Source organism: Mandrillus leucophaeus, unplaced genomic scaffold (assembly GCF_000951045.1).
Source record: "Mandrillus leucophaeus isolate KB7577 unplaced genomic scaffold, Mleu.le_1.0 Scaffold1267, whole genome shotgun sequence".
Classification (NCBI taxonomy): Eukaryota; Metazoa; Chordata; class Mammalia; order Primates; family Cercopithecidae; genus Mandrillus; species Mandrillus leucophaeus.
The window spans coordinates 27,338-48,775 of NW_012101065.1; the positions used below are offsets into that span (position 1 = coordinate 27,338).

Below are 21,438 nucleotides of genomic sequence, written 5' to 3' on the forward strand. Positions count from 1 at the left end.
TTTTACGATCCAGAATGTGATCTATTTGTTCTAGGGATTACTGAGAAAGGCAGGTTGGGGTCTCCAGCTATAATTGCTGATCTGCCATTTGTTTTCGGTTCTGTCAGGTTCCCCTCATGGATTTTGAAGCTCTGTTGTTAGGTACATAGATGCTTAGGCTTGTTAATGTTTCCTTTGAAAATTGACCCTGTTATCATTGTGTAATGTCCCTCTCTATCCTTGGCAAATTTCCTTGCTCTGAAGTCTGTTTTGTCTGATGGTGTATAACTACTCCAGATTTCTTTTGATTCGTATTTGTATATCTTTCTTTTTTGTCCTTTCATTTTTAATCTATACTATTTACTTAAAATGAGCTTCTTAGACATATATAGTTGAGTGTTGGGTTTTTTGTTCGTTAGTTTTTTACGTTCAACAATCTGTCTTTTTATTAGCATATTTCAACTTTTTAAATTTAATATAATCGTTGGTATGTTTGGATTTATGTTTACTATTTTATTGTTTTTCTATTTGTTTTCTATTTTTCCCTGTGTTTTTCATTCCTGTTTTGACTTTTCCTGCCTTCCTTTGGATTATTTGAATTTTTTTGAATTCTATTTTAATTCACTGATTTTTTTAATCATATCTTTTTGTGTAAGTTGAAAATGTAGTTGCTTTAGGGATTACAAAACACATAGGTTTTTATAGTCTATTTAGGATTATATATTTAGTGCTTCACGTGAAATGTAGAAACCAGCTTGACCAACATGGAGAAGTCCCGTCTCTACTAAAAATACAAAATTAGCTGGGCGTGGTGGCGCACGCCTGTAATCCCAGCTACTCGGGAGGCTGAGGTGGGAAGATCCCTTGAGTACCAGGAGTGTCTTCAGGAAATTGAGGTTCTCTCTGTTTTCTGCATGTCAAATAATTATGGACAGTATCTTGAACATTTGAATTTTGTGTTATGAGACTCTGGGCCATGTTGGAAGCCTATGTTTTTGCTTTAGCAGACAATCATCCTGGTTAGGTTTGGTTCACAAGTTCTTACCTGCCTCCTGCGGGTTGTGGTTCAATGTCAATAAAGCTTCAGAGCCTTTTTCCACGCTGTTCAGATCCGCCCCGTGTGCGCGCCACCCAGTGGCTGGTACGAGACTGGGCAGTGGTTTGTCCCACGGTTCTGTTCTCAAAGCCTTTGGTCAGATCCACACATGTAAAGCCGGGGCGTGAACCCAGAAGTTCATATACAACTTGAGGGTATTACCTTCCTGCCTTCCCTCCTTTCTGGAATCTCAACACTTTCCAGTCTCAGGGGTCCCTCTTTTGGGTCCTCCGGCTAGAAAGTCAGGTTTTAACTGTACTGCTCTGTCCTAGTTTCTGTGACTGTCTGCCTCACGACCAAGCATAGAAGGATGTGTAGAGAAAAAAAAGCCATGGGCATGGCTCCCTTGCTGTTGGGACCATTCTTCCCCTGGCAGAGAGACGAGTTTCCTTCCCTTGAAGCTCTAGGCACCTGCCTGGCTGCCACTGCCGCAGTGACATTGCCTGGGGGCTGGTGTGGGGAGAAAAGAGACAGCAAACACAGGATTTCGCTATATTGCCCGGGTTGGTCTAGAATTCCTAGGGTTCAAGTGATCCTCCCGCCTTGGCCTACTGGGATTACAGATATGAGCCACAGCACCCTACCTCAGAAGAGGTGCTTTTCTTGAGTTCTGGAAGGGGGTAGGAATTAATGTGTTTTTTTTTTTTTTACTGGTCACAGAAAAGGTTCAAAGAGTAAGATAAGCAATGTCTCTTAATGCTGTAGTCTAGTGGACAAGGGCCCTAGCCATCTGTGCCTGGATGACTCTTCCTCCCAAGTTTTAAGTGTCAAAAGATAATTTAGAATCTGGTATTCTGCATTAGAAATCTGCATCAGTGGGGCTGTCTGCTGATTGTCACCAGCTTCAGGTGTCTTTATTGTCTGTGGCTTCCTTTCCCCACAGCAGCTCTGTGGAGGCGCGTGCCCAGGCATCTGAGGAGCGTCTGTCCTCGGGTGTGCGTCCACTCACAGCGCTGCAGAGAAGACAATCAGCGTACTGTCGGGACACAGCAGGTACCACTGCCCTCTGAAATTTCTAGAGGTGCTATGCCTTGGTTCTTTTTCTGCACATGAACATGAACATCCACATCAGGATCTGGAAACCTTTACAGAAGCTAAAATTTTTTTTTTTTTTTTTTTTTTTTTCGTTGCCCAGGCTGGAGTGCAGTGGCCGGATCTCAGCTCACTGCAAGCTCCGCCTCCCGGGTTCACGCCATTCTCCTGCCTCAGCCTCGAGTAGCTGGGACTACAGGTGCCCTCCACCTCGCCCGGCTAGTTTTTTGTATATTTTTAGTAGAGACGGGGTTTCACTGGGTTAGCCAGGATGGTCTCGATCTCCTGACTTCGTGATCCGCCCGTCTCGGCCTCCCAAAGTGCTGGGATTACAGGCTTGAGCCACCGCGCCCGGCCTACAGAAGCTAAAGTTTTAAAAAGAAAATGAATGGGATTTTATTCAAGATAAGGAAAGGACAAGAGTGAATCATCAAATGAAACCATGAGGCCACTTCGCAAATATTTTATCAAAAAACTCACCTGAGAAAACTCAAAAGAACCACAGTAATAAGCTACATATGCCATATTTTTCCTTTTTTGAAAAGCCAAGAAGCTACTACTAAGAATGTATTCAAGAGAAGGAAGTTCCAAGATGCGTCAAAGGGTCAAGTGGGCTCAGCTTAGTTTCCCGGGCCCTCTATAACACTTTATGTTCAGAATCGTCTCTAAAGAAAAGCAGTTTAAAGGACCATTCATTATGGGTGTCTTTGCTGTGCTTGCAGTCTTAAGTCTGTGGACAGTGATACTCTATCAATGGAAAATTGAGCCTTTAGTGAACTTGAATACCCTGTTCCCCAGTCACTGCCCAGAGAGCAGTTCCTGAGCTGCCAACATGTCAGAGGCAGGAAAAGTGCAGCTAAAAGGCAAAGGAGAAACACAGAAGACACATGCCTTTACACGTGTGTGTTAAGCTAAATAACCGTGATTAAATATCACCAAAACCCATTTTTTGTATCTTCTTAATTGTCCCACATCACGTTAAGTATGGGCTTTAATTGGTTCTTATATATCCCTAAATTTCTAATTGAAATCAATTCCAATAAATTGTCGGTGCTCAATAGAGAAATGCAAAATTTAACTATACATATTCAGTAGAAATTACTTTCATAACTTTTGGGGCATTATCAAAATATAATTGGAAACCCCTCTTTGTAACCAACTAGATTAATCAAATGATCTTTTCTTAAAGGCACAAATTAAAAGATGGCAAAACTATAAATTTCGTGTGTGGGATCACATTCTCCTAAAGGGCATCAGGAAATTGAGGTAGAGGTCGATGTTGTGGCCTAGGTTAGAGGGCCCTGCTTGCTGGGAGTTAACTCTGGTTATTGGATTGTGGGGAGGTGCGGCAGGGAAGGCGGTCGGGGGAGCACGGGCACTCCAGCAGCTCCTCATCCACTGTGAGGAACTGTCAGTCTCCTTGCATCCCGTGCAGCTGTGCCAGTACAAACCGGCTACACTGCAGCTCTGCAGCTTGCCAGAAATACAACTTGGTAACAACAGGAGATTGTGGACACATAATTCTTCATTAGTTTATTACAAAACTACAGATATAATATATAAAATTCTAATTCCTAAATCCTTCTACTTTTTTTTTTCTGAGACTAAATGCCCTCAAAGCCCCTGTCTGCTTAGCCCATATTATAACCTGACTCCTCGGCTCCTGGATGCACAGGTCAGACGTTCCAACCACCCTGACCATGGCCAGTGCCATGGAGCCACTCCAAAGGTGGTTGAGCCCTCTGTAAAAATTTAAATTGCTGCTAAGTCATTCTAAATAAATAGTGAATGGATTGTTTCTGCCCCTAAGATGAAATCCCACAGATCTTACGCTCAAGCTCAGGTCTTCCTATTGCCAACTTCGACACCTAGAAAGTATGGTGGGATCCTCACTGATTCGTTAACCCTGGGAGTGCCCCTTGTGATCCAGATGACTCAAAACAAATGGCCAGGATCTCTTCTAAAAAGCCCATGATGGTCCTTCTGGCTGTGTCTCCAGCTGGTGCCTGGATGCTGCCCATGTGCTTAAGGGCCATTCTGACCATCTGGTCTGTTTCCTGTGGACTGTGAGGTGCTCCAGTGTCATCTCCCTCTGCTCCAGATTTTAAAAACTGTACGATATAGGACTGGACCATATTCCCATTCAGTTCAAGGATTTCTTTGATACAAGGGAGGTCCGAGGCACTGGCCAAGCTCAAGAGGTGAATCAGTGCCTGGCAGATTTGGGTCCGTAGGCTGGCACAGTACTTGAATTCCAAAAAGTCTATGGTGTCTTCGCTCTTCTGTAAGGCGGTGACCAATGCATTCCAGATCCGAGCATACTGTTCAACAGACCCATACTGCTCTCTCTTCCCCGGGACGGAAAGGGCAGCAGCAGATCTGATGCGCACTTTGAAGTTCTTGCATGATGTCACGACCAATGTCAGGGCACTGTAGGCCTGGGAGGTCCATGGGGCTGTCCCTAGAAAGAATCCACAGTCACTAAAACAAATGCAGGCTTAGAACTAGGTGGGGTGAGAGGGAGAGGGGCGGAAGGCAGCATAAACACTAGTCCCCAAAACACTCATTTTATGTGTTCACTTCATTCTCACAATCATCCTGTGAGACAACGGTGGTGACTGACTGTAGGATCCTAGGTAAGTGGCCAGGTGCCAATCCCCAAACCTCCCTCTTTCCCTACCTCAGCCTGGGACATGCTTAGAGCCTCTGCTACCCGATATAGGGCCTTTGGTGACTCAGAAAAAGGCTTCTTCTCTGGGAGGATTCTGTCCCATGGGGTATGGCTTCGTGGGCAGAGCGTGGACTGAACTGCAACCCCACCTGTCCTCTCAGTTGGGCCCTTCTGAGCTGTGTGCAAAGCACACACTGCATGTGGCAGTGCTGTTCATGCTGGCAAGAAGAATTATTTCCTCACTTGCAACAGCATCCAGACACTGTTCTGGCCATAACAAGTCATGCATTTTATTGCAAAGAAAAAGAAAATGTAGAGTTTCAAGAATAAGATGCCCAGATTTCTATTCTTTCTCTATACCTGTAGGCCCTAGGAAATCAGCCTGCTTTCCTCCTTACCAGAGCTACTGCTACCCACTCCATTTTGGGGTGTCCTTACTCCTCAAGATGGGTGACAGAGTAGAATGCAGCTTCTCTTAACTCACCCAGCCCCTCCCGGCTTCTCTGTTGCCTCCGAAGACAGGCAGGCAGGCCCTTTCCATTTGGTGGATGCCACTGCCATTGACAATGGGCCACTGCTAGACCTACAAGACACTCACAATCTGACCCGTCAGAGCTCTTTATCAGTTTCTGGCTCCCTTTTCTTATGTGGCTCTTGATAGCTCTGCTACTAGATGCTTTCTAGTTCTCAAACTTCCTGCCTGTTTGGAACTTCCCTTTCCCTCCAAGTCATGCAGGTCAACTTCTCTCTCTAGTAGGCTGAGGGCAAGGGCCATACAGGAAGGCAGGTAGGAGCCAACCACCACTGAGGTGCCCTTGTTTCAAGGACTTCTTGGCTCTCCAGAAGGCGGACATCCACCTCAATGAGCTCCAACGCCAAAGGTCACCCTTAGGTGACTCTCAGTGGAAGAAGCCAGGAGGCTACTTCTCCACCTGCTCCCAGCTGACTGGTTGGCCTGGACACTCTGGGCAATAAAGGGGAGCAGAGCCAGACTTCCCTCACTTGATGCATGAGCTCCTCTCCAGGAACACATCCTTAGGTCTCAAATCTTCTGAGAGAGAGAGAGAGATGCAATAAAGTGAACACTGGCATTCAAAGTGAGCAAGGTTTGGAGGCTCCGATCCACACACCTAAGCAGCTACTGGTCCTGAATGACATATCAAGGGGCATGGCATGCCGCTACTTAGAGACAGATGCCCTCCTTACATTTATTAATGGCATCCACTTCTGTACACAGCTCACAGGGGATTTCCAGTTTATATCCCCTCTCATTCCAGTTTTGTTTCCTTCCTTTTTTCTTGACCATTAAAACAATATATGCTTATTGTAGACAACTGAGAAAATGAAAACAGAAAAAATCCTACTCAACCAGAGGCAATCACTGTTAATAATTGGTCCAATTTCCTTTCAGTCTTTTTTCTACCCATCGATTGAGGTCATTCTGTAGAAATGATTTAATACCTGCTTTCATTTGTTTAACATCAGAAGTATTTTTCCAGATTATAAAATTCTTGTAAGTAATTTTAAATGGCAACAAAATATTAAATGGCAACAAAATGATATATCCCATTATATAGGTAATGATGTATTTCAATGTTCTCCTAAACTTGTTTTCAGTATGTCTCCATTTTTTCCTCATACTGTGATAAATGACATGTGACAAACCTCTTTAACAACAATGTAGATTGGTGTGTATTGTCCCAAGAGGCTTTCCACCAGGGAGTGAAGGGAAACTTTCTTACCTAATGGAAGGGCAGGATTTGTAAATACATTTCCCATTGCATAACAAGCATTCCATCGGACTTTCATGGCAGCTTCTGTTAGAACAGTAGAAATTAGGGCCTGGATAGACTCCTCAATTATTTCTGCAAATGTGGGTTTTTCTATATGAGAGGGTTGCAGAAAATGAAGCAAATTTCCAAGGGCCCGGACTGCATTGCTCTTTACCTAGAAAAAAATGTAAACGCTTTAGAAATCCGTTTTGCCAAAGAGATGTTTTCAAAAGTCTAATTTCAGCTTTTAAAAAACCCAGGAGGTCTTCAACTTCTTAAAGCAAGTCCTAGGAACTCACAAGGTCTGCCCTGGTTAACATCCTGAGCCATCAGAAAGGTGAGGTTCTACAAAACTCCTTTCTCTGATTATTTATTTATTTATTTTATTTAGTGCTAGAGAGGACCTCAGAGAGGTCCATCTTCCTTGTTTTACTGAGATGGAGTATACGGACCGGGGACAACGGACAAGGCTGGCTGATAGCAAGATGACGAGGAGAAGCTAGGTTCCATAATTCCAGTCCAATACTCTTCTACTAGACTAGAGTCTCAACCTCTGCAGTCTACCAGAATCATTTGGGGAGGTTTTTCCTTTTGTTTTAAAACCAATTTGCAGGCCCTAACCTCAGAATTTCTGATTGAATTACTCTGAGGCAGGGCTTCCTGGGTGATTACCAGATTTTCAGAAGTAGTATTAAAGTGAGCACATGGTATGGGTCAGGTATTGTGCTAGGTGCTTTAACATAAGGCATCTTCATATCCGGTGAGGTATATAACTTCCATGTTACAGGTGAGGAGCTGACCTTCAGAGAAGTTACATAATATACCAAAGTCACCCAGCTACTAAAGGGCAAGCCAGGGCGTGAATCCATGTGTGTCTGACCTAAAGCCCAGACCTGTGCTTTTTAAACTTATTAGTTTAACAGGTAATATTCAAAGCAAAGAGCTACTCATTTTTCTGACTTGTCAATTCTACTTAAAATTTTTTTGGGGGGGGAAATAAAAAAAAGTTAATTTAAAAGGAATCTGAATATGTCACGTAGTATTACAATGGGCACTGATATTTTTCGGGAGGCAGGAGACAGTAAAGAAACCATACCTGTGTGGAATAGGCCGTTTATACGCTGAGCACACGCTCAGTCTCCTTTGAACAGGAGTACATTTGGTGGGATAGTCTGAGGAGCATCAAGCCACACTAAACTACCACACTGCAGCTACAATACATTAAGGATCTGTTTGGGAGATACTGGGTTTTGTCGTGAGTCTACCTTGTCTTTATCCTTGGATGCTTCTATAGCTGATCGCAACATTTTCAAGAGCAGGAGACCAGAGAACTCTTCCTGGAAACTTGGGTCTGGTGTTTCCCTGTTCCACCCAAAGCAGGCAACACATGTTAAAAGGTAAATCACTTAAATATATACATATAGAAATATATTCACTTAGTATAAGCATAACAGTTTAGGAAAACAGTTTAACAGATCTGCTTAGATTGTATCAAGAAACTTACAGTATATATATTTTGACCCAATAGTTCCCCACCTAGGAATGTCTCCAAAAAAAAATCTCAAAATGCAGATTTCGTGCACAAAAATATTCACTGAATATAAAAACCTACAAGCCTAAAGCCTAAAACAAATGTTCAGAAATAGAAAAATGGTTAATCATCACACAGTGATAATTATGTAATCATAAATAAGGATTTCTAACAAGGCAATAATAAAAGAGAATGCTTACACACATTACATATCGCTTATATGGTGCAGTGACGAAAAGCAGGACACTTGCACATGAACAAACAGCTACCTCTGGGGAGGGGAACTAAGGTGTCAGGGTAGAAGACAGGCTACACACTGAATGATGCTTTGTACTGTTTGGCTTTTTTTTAGCCTGTGAATATACCACTTTAAGAAATTTTTTAAAATGCATTTTAAAAGTACAGTAACCATTACTAAGGTTTTGCTTTTATGTTTTCTATAATGTGGACATAATACTTATATAGGTATAGAGTATTTTTAATACATATATGTCTTAATATATTCCTAATATATATTAAGAACAGCTTATTTTATTTTCTGAAAGAATATAAAAAAAAAAAACAAGGCAGGAAGCGGGATAATAAGCAGGAACTACTGTTGATTCTTTCATGGTAGGGATCGAGGACATTCTCTTCAGCCCCCAGTCTCAGAAGTCCGCTGGGGAAAGCAAGGTAAGTCACCTACATGTTGACAATCAGCGTGTCTGTCAGGTTGCCCAGGGACCAGGCTGCTTTGGCTCGAACATTCAGAGACTTGTCTTCAAGTGACATCAATATTGCATTTGCTGTGTCTGCAACAAATACGACATCCTATAAGACAAAACAAAACACTGCCGTTACTTTAGCAGGTCAAGTCGCTACCTTTGAAATTCTCAAACTTATTTTCAGATAGAGCTCTAAGCCTTCACGCAAATTTCTACTTGGAAATAAAAATTCATCTACTCAATCAATTTACTATTCTTCTTACATTTCACAATTTGGACACTCAAAAAAATCCCAGGGGAAACTCCTATGATTTTGGTATGTGCCACGGACACCCGAGAAGCCTATGGATTTTGCCCTTATGAATATCGAATATATAACCTGGCCTGGGACAGTTATCTGTGAACTCTGTGCTTGGTTGATTTCCATCTCAGGAAATAATGTTCTGAAAAAGAAATGCATTTATTTCCAAAACACATCCTATGTACCACACACCTCTCAGTGAGATAAATGTCACAAGTAAGAGTGAAAGAGGACATTATGTCCTTTTGAGTAAAAACTATGTCAGCTTTCTAAATGATGACTATCACCTGGTAATGTCCCATTTCATTTTTATTATATCATTCATTAATTTAAGCATTTATTGGGCGCCTAAGGTCCCAGGCAGTGTGCTAAGCAATTAAAAATTAAAAATAAATACCATATTTATATATGGTAATGCCTCAGTTCATTTATATATATGATCTATATATGGTAATGCCTGTAGTTACATATATACAACTATATTTATGTATAACTATATATAAGAGAGTGTGTATCTGTGTGTGTGTGTGTGTGTGTGTGTCTGGCTCTGCCACCCAGGCTGGAGTGCAGTGGTGTGATCTCTGCTCACTACAACCTTCACCTCCCAGGCTCAAGTGAGCCTCCCATCTCAGCCTCCCAAGTAGCTGGGACTACAGGCGCATACCACCATGCCTGGCTAATCTTTTTATTTTTTGTAGAGACGGGGTTTCGCCAAGTTGCCCAGGCTGGTCTCAAACTCCTGAGCTCAAGCAATCCACCTGCCTCGGCCTCCCAAAGTGCTGGGATTACAGGCATGAGCCACCATGCCTGGCCCATGACTGTATTTTAGTAGCAATTAAGGAAATCAGATTACAAAGCAATTTAGTTTCCTTTACTGTCCAATGCAGGAGCTCTATATCCACAAAATAGGGGTGTCATGGACAATAAAGGGGCACAGAAGAGCTAAATAGGCTCACTCTGACCTGTCTGAGACAGGGAAAAAGCACATAGACTCCCAGGGCCCGTGAGGTTGCAGCTTTCACTAAGCGATTCTTGCTGTCATTCAGTCCGAGCAGCACTGTGATGCACAGGATCTGCCTGTCATTCTGCAATGAGAAGGTTGACAAGGGAAAAATGAGAATGAAATAACTACAAGCCAAAGGCTTCTATAAAAGATGTGAAATATCTGTGTCTGAGACCATATTCAAGAGTTGAATACCAGTGCGACCTTGAGGTTACCCTGGTAAAGAGCAGGTTCAATGCAGATTCCATGATTATCTGAGCACCCACTTTGTGCAAGACACACACAGCATCTCATCACATTTAACCTTTATTAAAGTTGCCTTCTTTATAGAAGCTCATTTATATAAATAAGAATGGATGCAAATATCACTGAGGACTAAAGAAAAAGAACAGTCTGCATACCGCTATTCTGAATAGCAGTATTCTGAATGTTTATGCTCCCTCAAAATTCCTATGTTGAAATCTTCACTCCCAGGGTGATGGTATCAGGAGTTGGGGCTTTGGGGAGAAGATCAGGTCATGGGAACAGAGCCCTCAAGAAAGAGATGAGTACCCTTATGACTGAGGCCCCAGAGAGCTGCCTTACCCCTTCCATCACATGAGGACACGGCTCACATGGTGCCACCTGTGAGCCAGAGAGTGAGCCCTCCTTGAGGCACCAAATCTGTCAGTGACTTGATCTTAATTCCAGCCTCCAGAACTATGAGAAATACATTTCTGTTGTTTAGAAGACACCCAATTTATGGTATTTTATGACAGCAGCTCAAACAGACTAAGACAAATACTATATGTGTTGGACAACGAATCTGTGTTTTCACATACTTTGTTATTTTTCACATGACTGCCATCTAATTGATGATAGTATCACGTTTTAGAGAGGCTAAGAGTCAAAGAGCTAGCAAGTCAAAGAGCTGGGCTTTAACTCAGGCCTTTCAAAGTTTGGATACGAAATCTTCCTGAAATCTCCCTGCTTTCCAAGCTTCTGCTACCCTTGCCTCTACCACCTACATTCTAACGCATGGGGGAAACAGCTTTCCTGATATACTAAGGCTTCAAGTTTTCCTATTTGCTGTTCCTCAGTGCTCTCATCCCCAACTCAAGTAGAATTAGCACCTTTTCATCAGAGATGATGCTGAATACTGGTTCAAAATGCAACAGCATCAAATTCTAGCTCTGGTGCTGCAGCCATGATTTAAGGGTGAGAAAACACCCTGACGTTACCGGCAGACTGCTGAAGGCCTCTGGCAAGATGGAAGACAGGGCGTCACAGGCGCTCGCCTGGAGAGTTGGGTGCTCCGAATTCTGCAGGGCTCTGGGTAAAGGACCATTCAGCATCATAGTCCAGAACATCACCACCTGGAACAGAGGCAAAGGAAAAGCTGCAGCCCAAGACATAGCAGGAGAACCAACTCGGAGCTAAGCCTACCAGAAATGGCCTTAGTAGTGAAACATTTTTCCTTAACGTAGCAGCTTTCTGTAAATGTTTTCATGGGCTCTTCTTCCACAGTGATGGAAAGGACTTTAGAAAACAATTGCAGTGTTTAAGCCTTACTTTCAACTCCTATTGATTAGGGACTGTGGTCTGATAAAGTTACGCAACAACAGTGATAATAATCAAGAGGAGGCTGAAGACGGTGATGACAGTAACAGCAACAGCAGCGACAGCTAATGTTCTTCAGAGAGCTCATCCTATGCAAGCCATTGCTGTAAGTATTTTACACGTATCAACTCATGTTATTCCTTGGCACAAATAAATGGGGTCTGTAGCATTATCCCTGCTTTTTCACAGAAGGAAACTGAGGCACAAAGAGACAATACAACTGCTAATCAGCAGCAGGGGTGAACTAGAATCCAGATCAGTTGACACTCGGCTAGGGCTTTTTCAACTACTTTGCAGAGTCTGTGTGATAATAAAATGCAATGCTCTGTGTAAGGTTTCCAGCGCAGGGTCTGATACACAGTGGACACTCTTAAACTGGGCAGTAGGTTCTGTTTTCAGCACTTTGAAGAACTATCTCACTTCACAGCCTCTAAAGTAGCCATGTGAACAGTTTCCTTTCCATGCTTTATACATATCCTGTGATTTCACGTTCATTTGCGAATCTCTATAGTTTTGGTATGTTTTGTTTCTGTCCCATGGACCTAGTCCAGGGTTTTGCTGTGTATTTCACGCACCAGTTCTGTCTTTCTCCTACTTCAGCTCCTGGAAACCCAGTCTGGGCCCTCCCTACCCCACTCTAGAAGAATGTGGACAAAAAGTGGTTGCCAGTCTCCAGGATGGCACACAATTACACTCACCTACTAATATTTACACCCTTGTGTAGTCCCCTCCCATACTGAACAGGCTGACCTGCGTAACCAATAGGATGTTGTGGAAAAGACGGCATGAAACCTCCAAAGCTAGCTCATAAAAAGCACCTCAGCTGTCTTGCTTTCTTTCCCTTGGATCACCTGCTGTGTGAAGGAAGCTGGCTGCCACGTCAAGAGGATACTCAAGCAGCCCTCTGGAGATGTCCTCACGGGGAGGAAATGAGTTGAGGTTCTGCCAGCAGCCAACACTAATTTGCTAGGTCTATGGGTGAGCCACCCTGGAAGAAAATCCTCCAACCCCATCAAGTCTTGCAACCCATCAGTTGACTGCAACCCTGGGGGCATCTTGATCCCAACCTCATGTGAGAACTAAGCCAGAATCACTCAGTCAAGCTAATTCCTGACCCACAGAAACTGTGAGGAAATAAACGTACATTGCTTTAAGCTGCTAAATGTTTAATTTATTACTCACTAATAGACAAGCAATATAGAAAACATGTCTTTTTTTTCCCCACAGATGAACAATACCTGAGTGTGAACAGTTAAGAGGCTTGCCTAAAGTTATTTATCTAGCAAAGGGAAAAGTTTGAATTCAAACCTAGTTCTGTCTGATAACAAAGCTCAGCTCACCTCCCTGCATATGTTACATGGAAGCTTTAGTGGCAGTCTAAGGCAGGGACTAGGGTTAGAATCTTTAACTCATTGCAAAGATGGCAGAAACTGTGAACGGAAAAAGAAGAAAAGAACAGGCAGCATGTGGAGGGCAGAGGGAGCAAAGACCACCAGCACTGAGCTGATTTGGCTTTAGCACTAAGTAGAAGCCTTTTCTGGTGTGGTCACGTGCCCTTCATCCATCTTTGGAACTGGCACAGTGTGGGGGTAGCAGAAACAACCTGAAATCACAGGAATTTAATAGAAACATGGTGGGGCTGGTGGGGGGCAGGGAGGTCACGGGTACCAGAATTACCTCCTATGTGTTAGCATCTTTACATGTCATTCGATTTTTCAACAGCCTTGTGACTGAGGGGTTATGATTTATTATTCCTTTTTACAACTAGGAAACCATGCCTATAACCACATATCCATTAAGTGGCTGATATGGTTTGGACGTGTGTCCCCTCCAAATCTCATGTTGACATGTGACCTCCCATGTTGGAGGTGGGCCTAGAGGAAGGTTTTTGGGTGATGTGGGCAGATCTCTACTGAATGGTTTGGTGCTATCCCTGTGGTAATAAGTGAGTTCTTACTCTGATATTCAAATGAGAGCTAATTGTTTAAAAGAGCCTGGCATCTCTCTCTTGCCTCCTCTCTCGCCATGTGACATGCCTGCTCCCCTTTTGCCTTCCACTGTGACTGGAAGCTTCTGGAAGCCTCACCAGAAGTAGATGCTGGCGCCATGCTTCTTCTATAGCCTGCAGAACTGTGAGCCAGATAAACCTCTTTGTGTCCAGTCTGAGGTACTTCTTTACACAGCAGAAAAGAGACTAATACAGAAAATTGGTACCAAGGAATGGGGTGTTGGTATAAAGATACCTAAAAATGTGGAAGCAACTTTTGGAACTTGGTACTGGGCAGAGGTTGAAAGAGTTTGGAAGGCTCAGAAGATAGGAAGACAAAGGAAAGTTTAGAACTTCTCAGAGACTGATTAGATGCTTGTGACCAAAGCGCTGATAGAAATATGGAGAGTGAAAGCCAGGCTGAGGGGGCCTCAGATAGAAATAAAAAAGTTGGGAGAACTGGAAGAAAGGTCACCTGTGTTACACCTTAGCAAACAACTTGGCTGCATTATGCCCATGTCCTAGGGATTTGCATAAAGTTGAACTTAAGGGTAATGACTTAGGGTATCTGATGGAAGAAATTCGAAGCAGCATTCAACAGGTGATGTGGCAGCTTCTCACAACCTATAGTCGGATGTAGGAGCGAAGGAATGACTTAGAGTTGGAAGTTACCATTAAAAGGTTAACAGCATAAAAATGTGGAAAATTTGCACCCTGGCCCTGTAGTGGAGAAGGAATCCAAGCTCTGAGCAACTACTTGCTAGACAGATTAGCATGACTAAAAGGGAGCCAGGTGCTAATAGCCAAGACTATGGGCAAACAGCCTTGAGGGCATTCTAGAAATCTTTGAGGCAACCCCTCCCATCACACACCCAGAGGTCTAGGAGGAAAGTGGTTTTGGGGGCCACGCCCAGGGCCCCACTGCTCTGCACAGCCTTGAGACACTGCTCCCAGCATCCCCAGCCTTGGCTCACAGGGCCCCAGATGCTGCTTGGTTTTCTGCTTAGTGGGTACAAACTGTAAGCCTTAGCGGTCTCCATGTGGTGTTAAGCCTGCAGATGCACAGAATGCAAATGTGAAGAAGGCTTGGGAGCTTCTACCTAGATTTCAGAGGATTCCCTAAGCCTGGGTGCCCACGCAGAAGCCTGCCACAGGGACAGAGCCCCCACTGAGAGCTTCTACTAGGGCAGTGCCAAAGAGAGATATGGGGTTGGAGCCCCCAAACAGCGTCTCCAACTGAGCACCACCCAGGGGAACTCTGGGAATGGTCACGGCCTACACCCAGCAAAGCCACAAGGGCAAGGCTGCCAGAAGACTTGGAGGCCCACCCCTCACCAGTGCACACTGGATGCGGGACATGGAGTCAAAGGACTGTTTTGGAGCTTTAAGGTTTAGTGTCTGTCCTGCTGGGTTTCGGATTTGTGTGGGGCTTGTTGCCCCTTTCTTTTGGCTGATTTCTCCCTGTTGGAATGGGAGTGTCTACCCAATGCCTGTACACCACTGTATCTTAAAAATCAATAACTTGTTTTGGATCTTACAGGCTCATAGGTGGAAGGAACTTGCCTTGAGTCACAGCTGAGACTTTGGACTTTTGAGTTCATGCTGGAAAGAGTTAAGACTTTGGGGAACTATTGGGAAGAGATGACTGTATTTTGCAATGAGAGGAACATGAGATTTGCGGGGGTCAGGGGCAGAATGATATGGTTTGGATGTGTGCCTCCTCCAAACCTCATGCTGAAATGTGACCTCCAACACTGGAGGTGGGTCTAATAGGAAGTGTTTGGGTCATGGGGGCGGATCCCTCTTGAATGGCTTGGTGCTGTCCTTGTGGAAATGAGTGAGCGCTCACTCTATGACAGCTGGTTGTTTAAAAGAGCTTGGCATCTCCCTCTTGCTTACTCTCTTGCCATATGACATGCCTGCTCCCCCTTTGCCTTCCACCAGGATTAAAAGCTTCCTGGGGCTTCATCAGAGGTGGATGCTGGCATCATGCTTTTTGTATAGCCTGCAGAACTGTGAGCCAGATAAATGTCTTTTCTTTATAAATTGCCCAGCCTCAGGTATTCCTTTACAGCAACATAAAATGGACTAATACAATCATGTTCCCTAAATTTGATCCCATGGCTTTGGATACAAAATTCCTGGCTCTTTGCCTCTTGGGCAGGCTGAGTAACCAGACTGGGTTTTATGCAAAAGAAATATTAGTTTTACTATTGCTGGTTATATGTTATACACAAGCCTACCACATACTAAATTGCAAATAAACTGAAATGTAAAATAAAACCCATTTATACTAGTTTCATGTTTTCCTGGATTATAAAACACAATTTTTGACACTGGAAGAAACCGTATCATCTACTCCACTTATCACTGAGCTTCAAAATAAAACTGCAACTGAAGCACTAATAAAAGAAAACTATGAATTGACATTTATTTACCAAGAAGACTGGCACTCTCTGATCAGGTGCTACAGTAGAATCCGGTTTATACTGCTGTATTAAGCCTATGCCCAGTTCTTCCAGAAGCTGCCAAGAAAAAAGAATTACCAAAGCAGAGTATTAGGACTAACAAACAACTTCACTTTAGTTTGGAGATCACCTCAAATCAAGGAGAAACATAATTTGCAACTAATTTTCTTCCTTTTTTCAGTCACTCTTAACAGAGGCATTCTTTCAAGGACTGAAATCAACAGCTATATCTTATTCATTTGTTACCGAATCAATTCTTGGGGTTTACATGTAAGAGCTGAAAACAGAAGAATGTATAGTCTTCCTCACCTGAAATCTCTTTAAGAAATCTCAGAATTGAAGGACATGTGGCAGAAGAATGTAAAGTGAAGAAAAGGAGGGATATAAAGTGACGAGAAGGAAAAAGCGTTGTGGTTTTGATGAAAATTACCTTTGCTCCATGAAGCTGAATGGATGGATCTGCTTCCCCCATGCACTTGCAAATCACCTCTCCAAGCTCCATCAAGTAGGCTTGAGTCATTGAAAAGTAGCCCCTTGCCAGAAGAGCCAATACCTGCAGAGAGAGCATGGAATTAACCCTCTAAGACCTGAGTGCAAGGCTGCAATATCCAGAAAAGTGTTATATTTCAGAAATCGCTTATGTTTAACACGGGTTGAAATCTGTTGAATGAAATTAAGAACCATAATCTTTATTTCATGACTAACATCAATTAACTGTATCATAGTTTTATAGTGCTTTAGTATATGATTGCTTTTCATTAATGTAATCTCATTTAAGTCTTGGAACTATTCTTTAAGTTAGGTATTAATTGAATTTTACAGCTAAAGAAACTAAGCCGGACAAGGTTAAAGGACATGTTTCATATTGTCCAGTTAATTAGCAGCAGACCCCAGGACCAGGCCTAGTCTCAGATCATATTTGTATAGAAAAAGTAAACTCTTTTATCTAGGATTGTTTTCTTTCTTTGAAGGAACAATTATTTTGTTGCTCTAAGCAGGTACAAGACCAAGGAGAAGCTGATAAAGAATTAAACATTTAAGTTGAAAAAATCGAAAATTAACTGTACAATTTCACTCAGAATTATTCTACCATCTATTACATCCACCTGTCATGTAATACCTGAAGTGACTAAAATAATTTGCAATCAAAGAACAAAAAGGAATGAATCTGCTATTTTGCAACCACGGAACACCTCCCCAAAACAAAACAACAAAAACAATAGACCACCCATACCTAAAGTACGACTCCCGCAAACACAATTGACACGTGGCTTGGTTTTACCTGCTCGCTCCTCACAGGCACTCTGAAGGAAGAATGGTTACTTCCACTTCAGAGATGAGGAAATGAAACCTCCTACCTGTAAGGCCTCCAATCGCATGGGGGATGGTTCGTAGGCACTTCCTGCTGCAGAGCCAGCATCGCTACCCGAACAGGAATCCTCCTTGGGCAGTACCACAATGGAAATGCAGAGTCGAATGAGCCAGCAGGGCTCTGAAGACCCCTTGGGTGAGCTAACTGACGTTTCTTCCACAGAGGGTCCTGCAGGGGCTTTCTTCCACCAATCAGGAGGGCTGAGGTGAGGGGTTGCTGAATTGCTATTACCGAGTCCAGAAGAACATGGCTGTTGCAGAAGTAGCTGGACCTCAGGTAAAGGTGCGTGGGTGGACACTATAGCTCCCAAGAGTGTGAGACTTGACACACGAACATTAACATCTGTCAAAGGAAGCAGTAACAACTTATCACCATGGGAACAGCTACCGTAAAGATGGTAGTTATCCCTGCAGGCAATTAAGAATAGTTCCTTGTGTAACCTGAATCTAATCAAACTTCTAGACCTCATTTCCAGTTTGGAAATACATGGGACAGGAGAATAAGTTAACACCATAAAGAAACAATCTGACAAATTGAGAATGTGGTTTATTTTGTTATCTTTGGTGACGAGCTTAGAGTTCACATTCTATTAAGACAATTGGGTTGGATTCTTTCCTAAGTCCGTTTGATGTAAAAAAGATGGGTGGGGGGACTCTAGATGTAAAAAGACTACAGTGATATGATAACTAAATGCAATGCATGTACACTGAATGAACCCCGGATTTTAACAAGAAATATTTTTAAAAAGCTAAATAAAAGGTCTGTGCCTAAACTCATTTTTTTTTTTTTGCATGTGATGTCCAGCTGTTCCAGCACCGTTTGTTGAAAAGTATCTGCTCCTTTGTTGTAGATCAGTTGACTATATTTATGTGGGTCTATTTCTGGGCTCTCTATTCTGTTCCACTGATCTGTTTGTCTCTTCCTTGGCCAATATCACACTGTCTTAATTACTGTAGTTTTATAGTAGATTCTGAAGTTAGGGAATGTCAGTCCTTCAGTTTTGTTCTTCTCTATCAATATTGTGTCGGCCATTCTGGATCTTTTGCCTATCCATATACATTTCAGAATCAGTTCGTTGATATTTCCAAAGTAACCTGCTGGAATTTTGATTGAGACTGCACTGAATCTATAGATCAAGCTGGGAAGAAGTAACATCTTTACAATATTGAGCCTTCCTATCCATGAACATGGAATCTCTGTCCATTCATTTAGTTATCTATTTCATCAGAGTTTCACAGTTTTCTTCGTATAGATCTTGTACATATTTTGTTAGGTTCATACCTAAGAATTTCAGGGTTTGAACATTTTAATGAAAAAAAGTTACTTGAGGATAAAGTCAGATACTTGAAAGGAACCTTTGAGACATGATGCATGCACTCTCTTCAGCTGAAGATGCAGATAATGAAAAGCTGGTACGGTGGAATGAGCAGGGGTTGTTTTCATCTTATTTCTGTCATGAATGTGATGGGAAACTTTAGGGTAAGACTTATCTTTCTGGGTCCCTTTTTTACACATTAATGTAAGTAGTGAAGTGGACTTAGTTTACACCTCTTATCTCATTTGAGCCTCATAAAAATCTTATGACATAGTTATAATTCTTGCTGTTAGCAAGAAATTAGGGTTCACAGAGGGCCATGGCCATGAGGTGGCAAAAATGGGAGTGGGCTCCAGACCCTTGGATTGACTTCAGGTCCCATGCTCTTCCCACTATGTCACCGAAAACAGCCATTATTCCTTCCTTGTTACAATCCTGTCTGAAAAACTGAACTCATCAGAATGTGGTGTGATGTGAAAGCTTGCAAACAAAAGAAAAGCAAATCTACAAAAGGCAAGTGTATAGCACATACACATTATGTGTGGGAGGAAATAATAAGGCTGCAGTTAGTAAAGATTTGAAGTTCTGGGATTTTATCTGAACTTACAGGAAATAATGTCAAAGAAGTTAAATTTTGTATTCGTTTTTCTTTCCAAAAAGTAGATAGTATCTATCTGTCCGTCTGTCTGTCTATCTAACCATCTATCCATGCTCTACTTATGCCTAAGGGATACAAACTATCACACCCCTGAGTGGGGCTGCTTGCACCCGGCTCAGTCTTAATTATAAAGGGATACTCTGGTCACTGCCCTGAACATTAAACAGGCATTACACTTTACAATTAATTCTCTAGCTCACTTCCACTGGGACTTGAGGGGTCAATTCTTGCAACAGCTGATACCCCTGAAAAGTTGAGAAGAATAAGCAGAGATCTCTTAAGAGTTGTAAAAATGCTTTGAATATATACATATATCTATATCTATGTATTTTGACTAATAGTCTGTATCTGACTGATATAAAGAAGCCATCAAGTTTAAGACACTACCAACCTTTGTGGCGAATATAAGGCTTTATCTGGTTCCAGACTTTGGTCAGCAGGCTGAGTTTTAGACGATTATAAGGTGCATTTGATACTAAATTTGCAAGGCACTGTAAAACACAAAAAGTAGTTCATCAAAAGGCTTGATTAAACCACAGCATAGAAACAAATTTTGCAGCGTTTAATTAGAAAAGTTTTCACACAACTAAAAATTAGTTCTTTTTTTTTTCTTTTTTAAATTAATACTTGTATTCTCATTGGTACAACTAAAGATAAAGTAGTATTTTTAGCAAATCATTTATTAGGACATACAGAGATACAGAGATTATAGGTAAGATCACACAAGTAGGTACAGACTTCCAAATAGGGTATTTTTAATAAAACTATTACTTAGTTATATCCTTAAGTCAAGTTACTTTTGGGCTATGTAAAACAATATACAAAATTAAAACAGAGAAGCCCCCTCTGGAACCCGCAGTTCGTACATTACCTTAATTATCTGAGTAAGGGTCTGTGAGGATGACTCTGCCACCAAAGCTAACAAAAGACATCTGTGCAACTCTCTAATGCTGGAAGCGATCATTACAGAGAAGGGGGTAAAAGCCCTTCTGTGGTCACTGGTATCTTCAGCAACAGAAAGAAATTGCTTTGAGCCTTCCAAGATGGCAGATAAAACTTGCAGAGCACAGGCACGTGTCTGAAATTTCAGGATGATTCACACTGATTAGTTGAAAACTAGGAGTCAGATTCCCTTCTTCCTATACATGCTTAATGTTCAAAGTATTTACAATCATTTTAATTAGAAGAATAAAAGCAATGGGATTATCTGTTAGTTCCTAAAAACTAGGCCACTTGCATCCCACACCTAAGAAAAGAATCTTTATTTTATTTTTATTTTAGAGACATAGTCTCGCTCTGTCACTTAGGCTGCAGTGCAGTGGTGCAATCATAACCACTGCAGCCCCAAACTCCTGGGCTCCAGCAATCCTCCCACGTCAGCCCCACAAGGAGCTAGGACTACAGGTGTGTGCCACCACACCTGGCTAAAAAAAACTCTAGAAACACATTGCTGTTAGAATTCTTACAGTAAGAAGTAAATCTAAGCTACACCATAGCACAAAAATCTGAAATCCTGAGCATGAGAACAAGGATTAGAGGCCTGCTTTATTCAAGCAGAATGCCAACTGAAAAGTTAGAACGACGGGGTAGAAAAAATACAAGTGCCTAGAGTCTGTTTCCTATCAAAGTTCCTGAGAACATTATGCCTCATCTTCCATCTTACGTATGTGTTCAATGTTAACTTAAATAGGACTTTAGGAACTTGGTGTACATACAACTGGGCAGACATCATTAGTGATCCAACTTTTAGAAACAGTCTCATGTACAGGAAATAACACTGCCTGCAGTGACAGTATTTGACAATTCAAAAAAGGAATACCATTAAGTACAATCTTATGAATGGAAAGGACAAAAAGTACATCTTTGTCATGGACTGCTATATTTGTCAGGAAAGGTGTCACTGGCACCAAGATTTTCTTAATAAGGTTGAAAGATTACTTTCAATTGGTA

The 21,438-nt window shown here is 42.2% G+C and overlaps 1 protein-coding gene across 2 annotated transcripts in view; it reads right to left on the reverse strand.

Moving 5' to 3' along the window:
• Positions 1-3,618: 3,618 nt before the first annotated feature.
• HEATR6 (HEAT repeat containing 6) overlaps positions 3,619-21,438 on the reverse strand; it is a 38,196-nt gene continuing 20,376 nt past the window's right edge. For both annotated transcript variants that reach the window (XM_011972086.1, XM_011972085.1), the window contains 9 exons: positions 17,502-17,857; positions 16,574-16,696; positions 16,114-16,200; positions 11,310-11,444; positions 10,049-10,171; positions 8,767-8,891; positions 7,816-7,912; positions 6,521-6,725; positions 3,619-4,568 (listed from right to left, as the gene is read on the reverse strand). In XM_011972086.1, the coding sequence (XP_011827476.1) occupies positions 3,997-4,568; positions 6,521-6,725; positions 7,816-7,912; positions 8,767-8,891; positions 10,049-10,171; positions 11,310-11,444; positions 16,114-16,200; positions 16,574-16,696; positions 17,502-17,857 (1,823 nt within the window). In that variant the 3' untranslated portion in view covers positions 3,619-3,996. The remainder of the gene's footprint in view (positions 4,569-6,520; positions 6,726-7,815; positions 7,913-8,766; positions 8,892-10,048; positions 10,172-11,309; positions 11,445-16,113; positions 16,201-16,573; positions 16,697-17,501; positions 17,858-21,438) is intronic.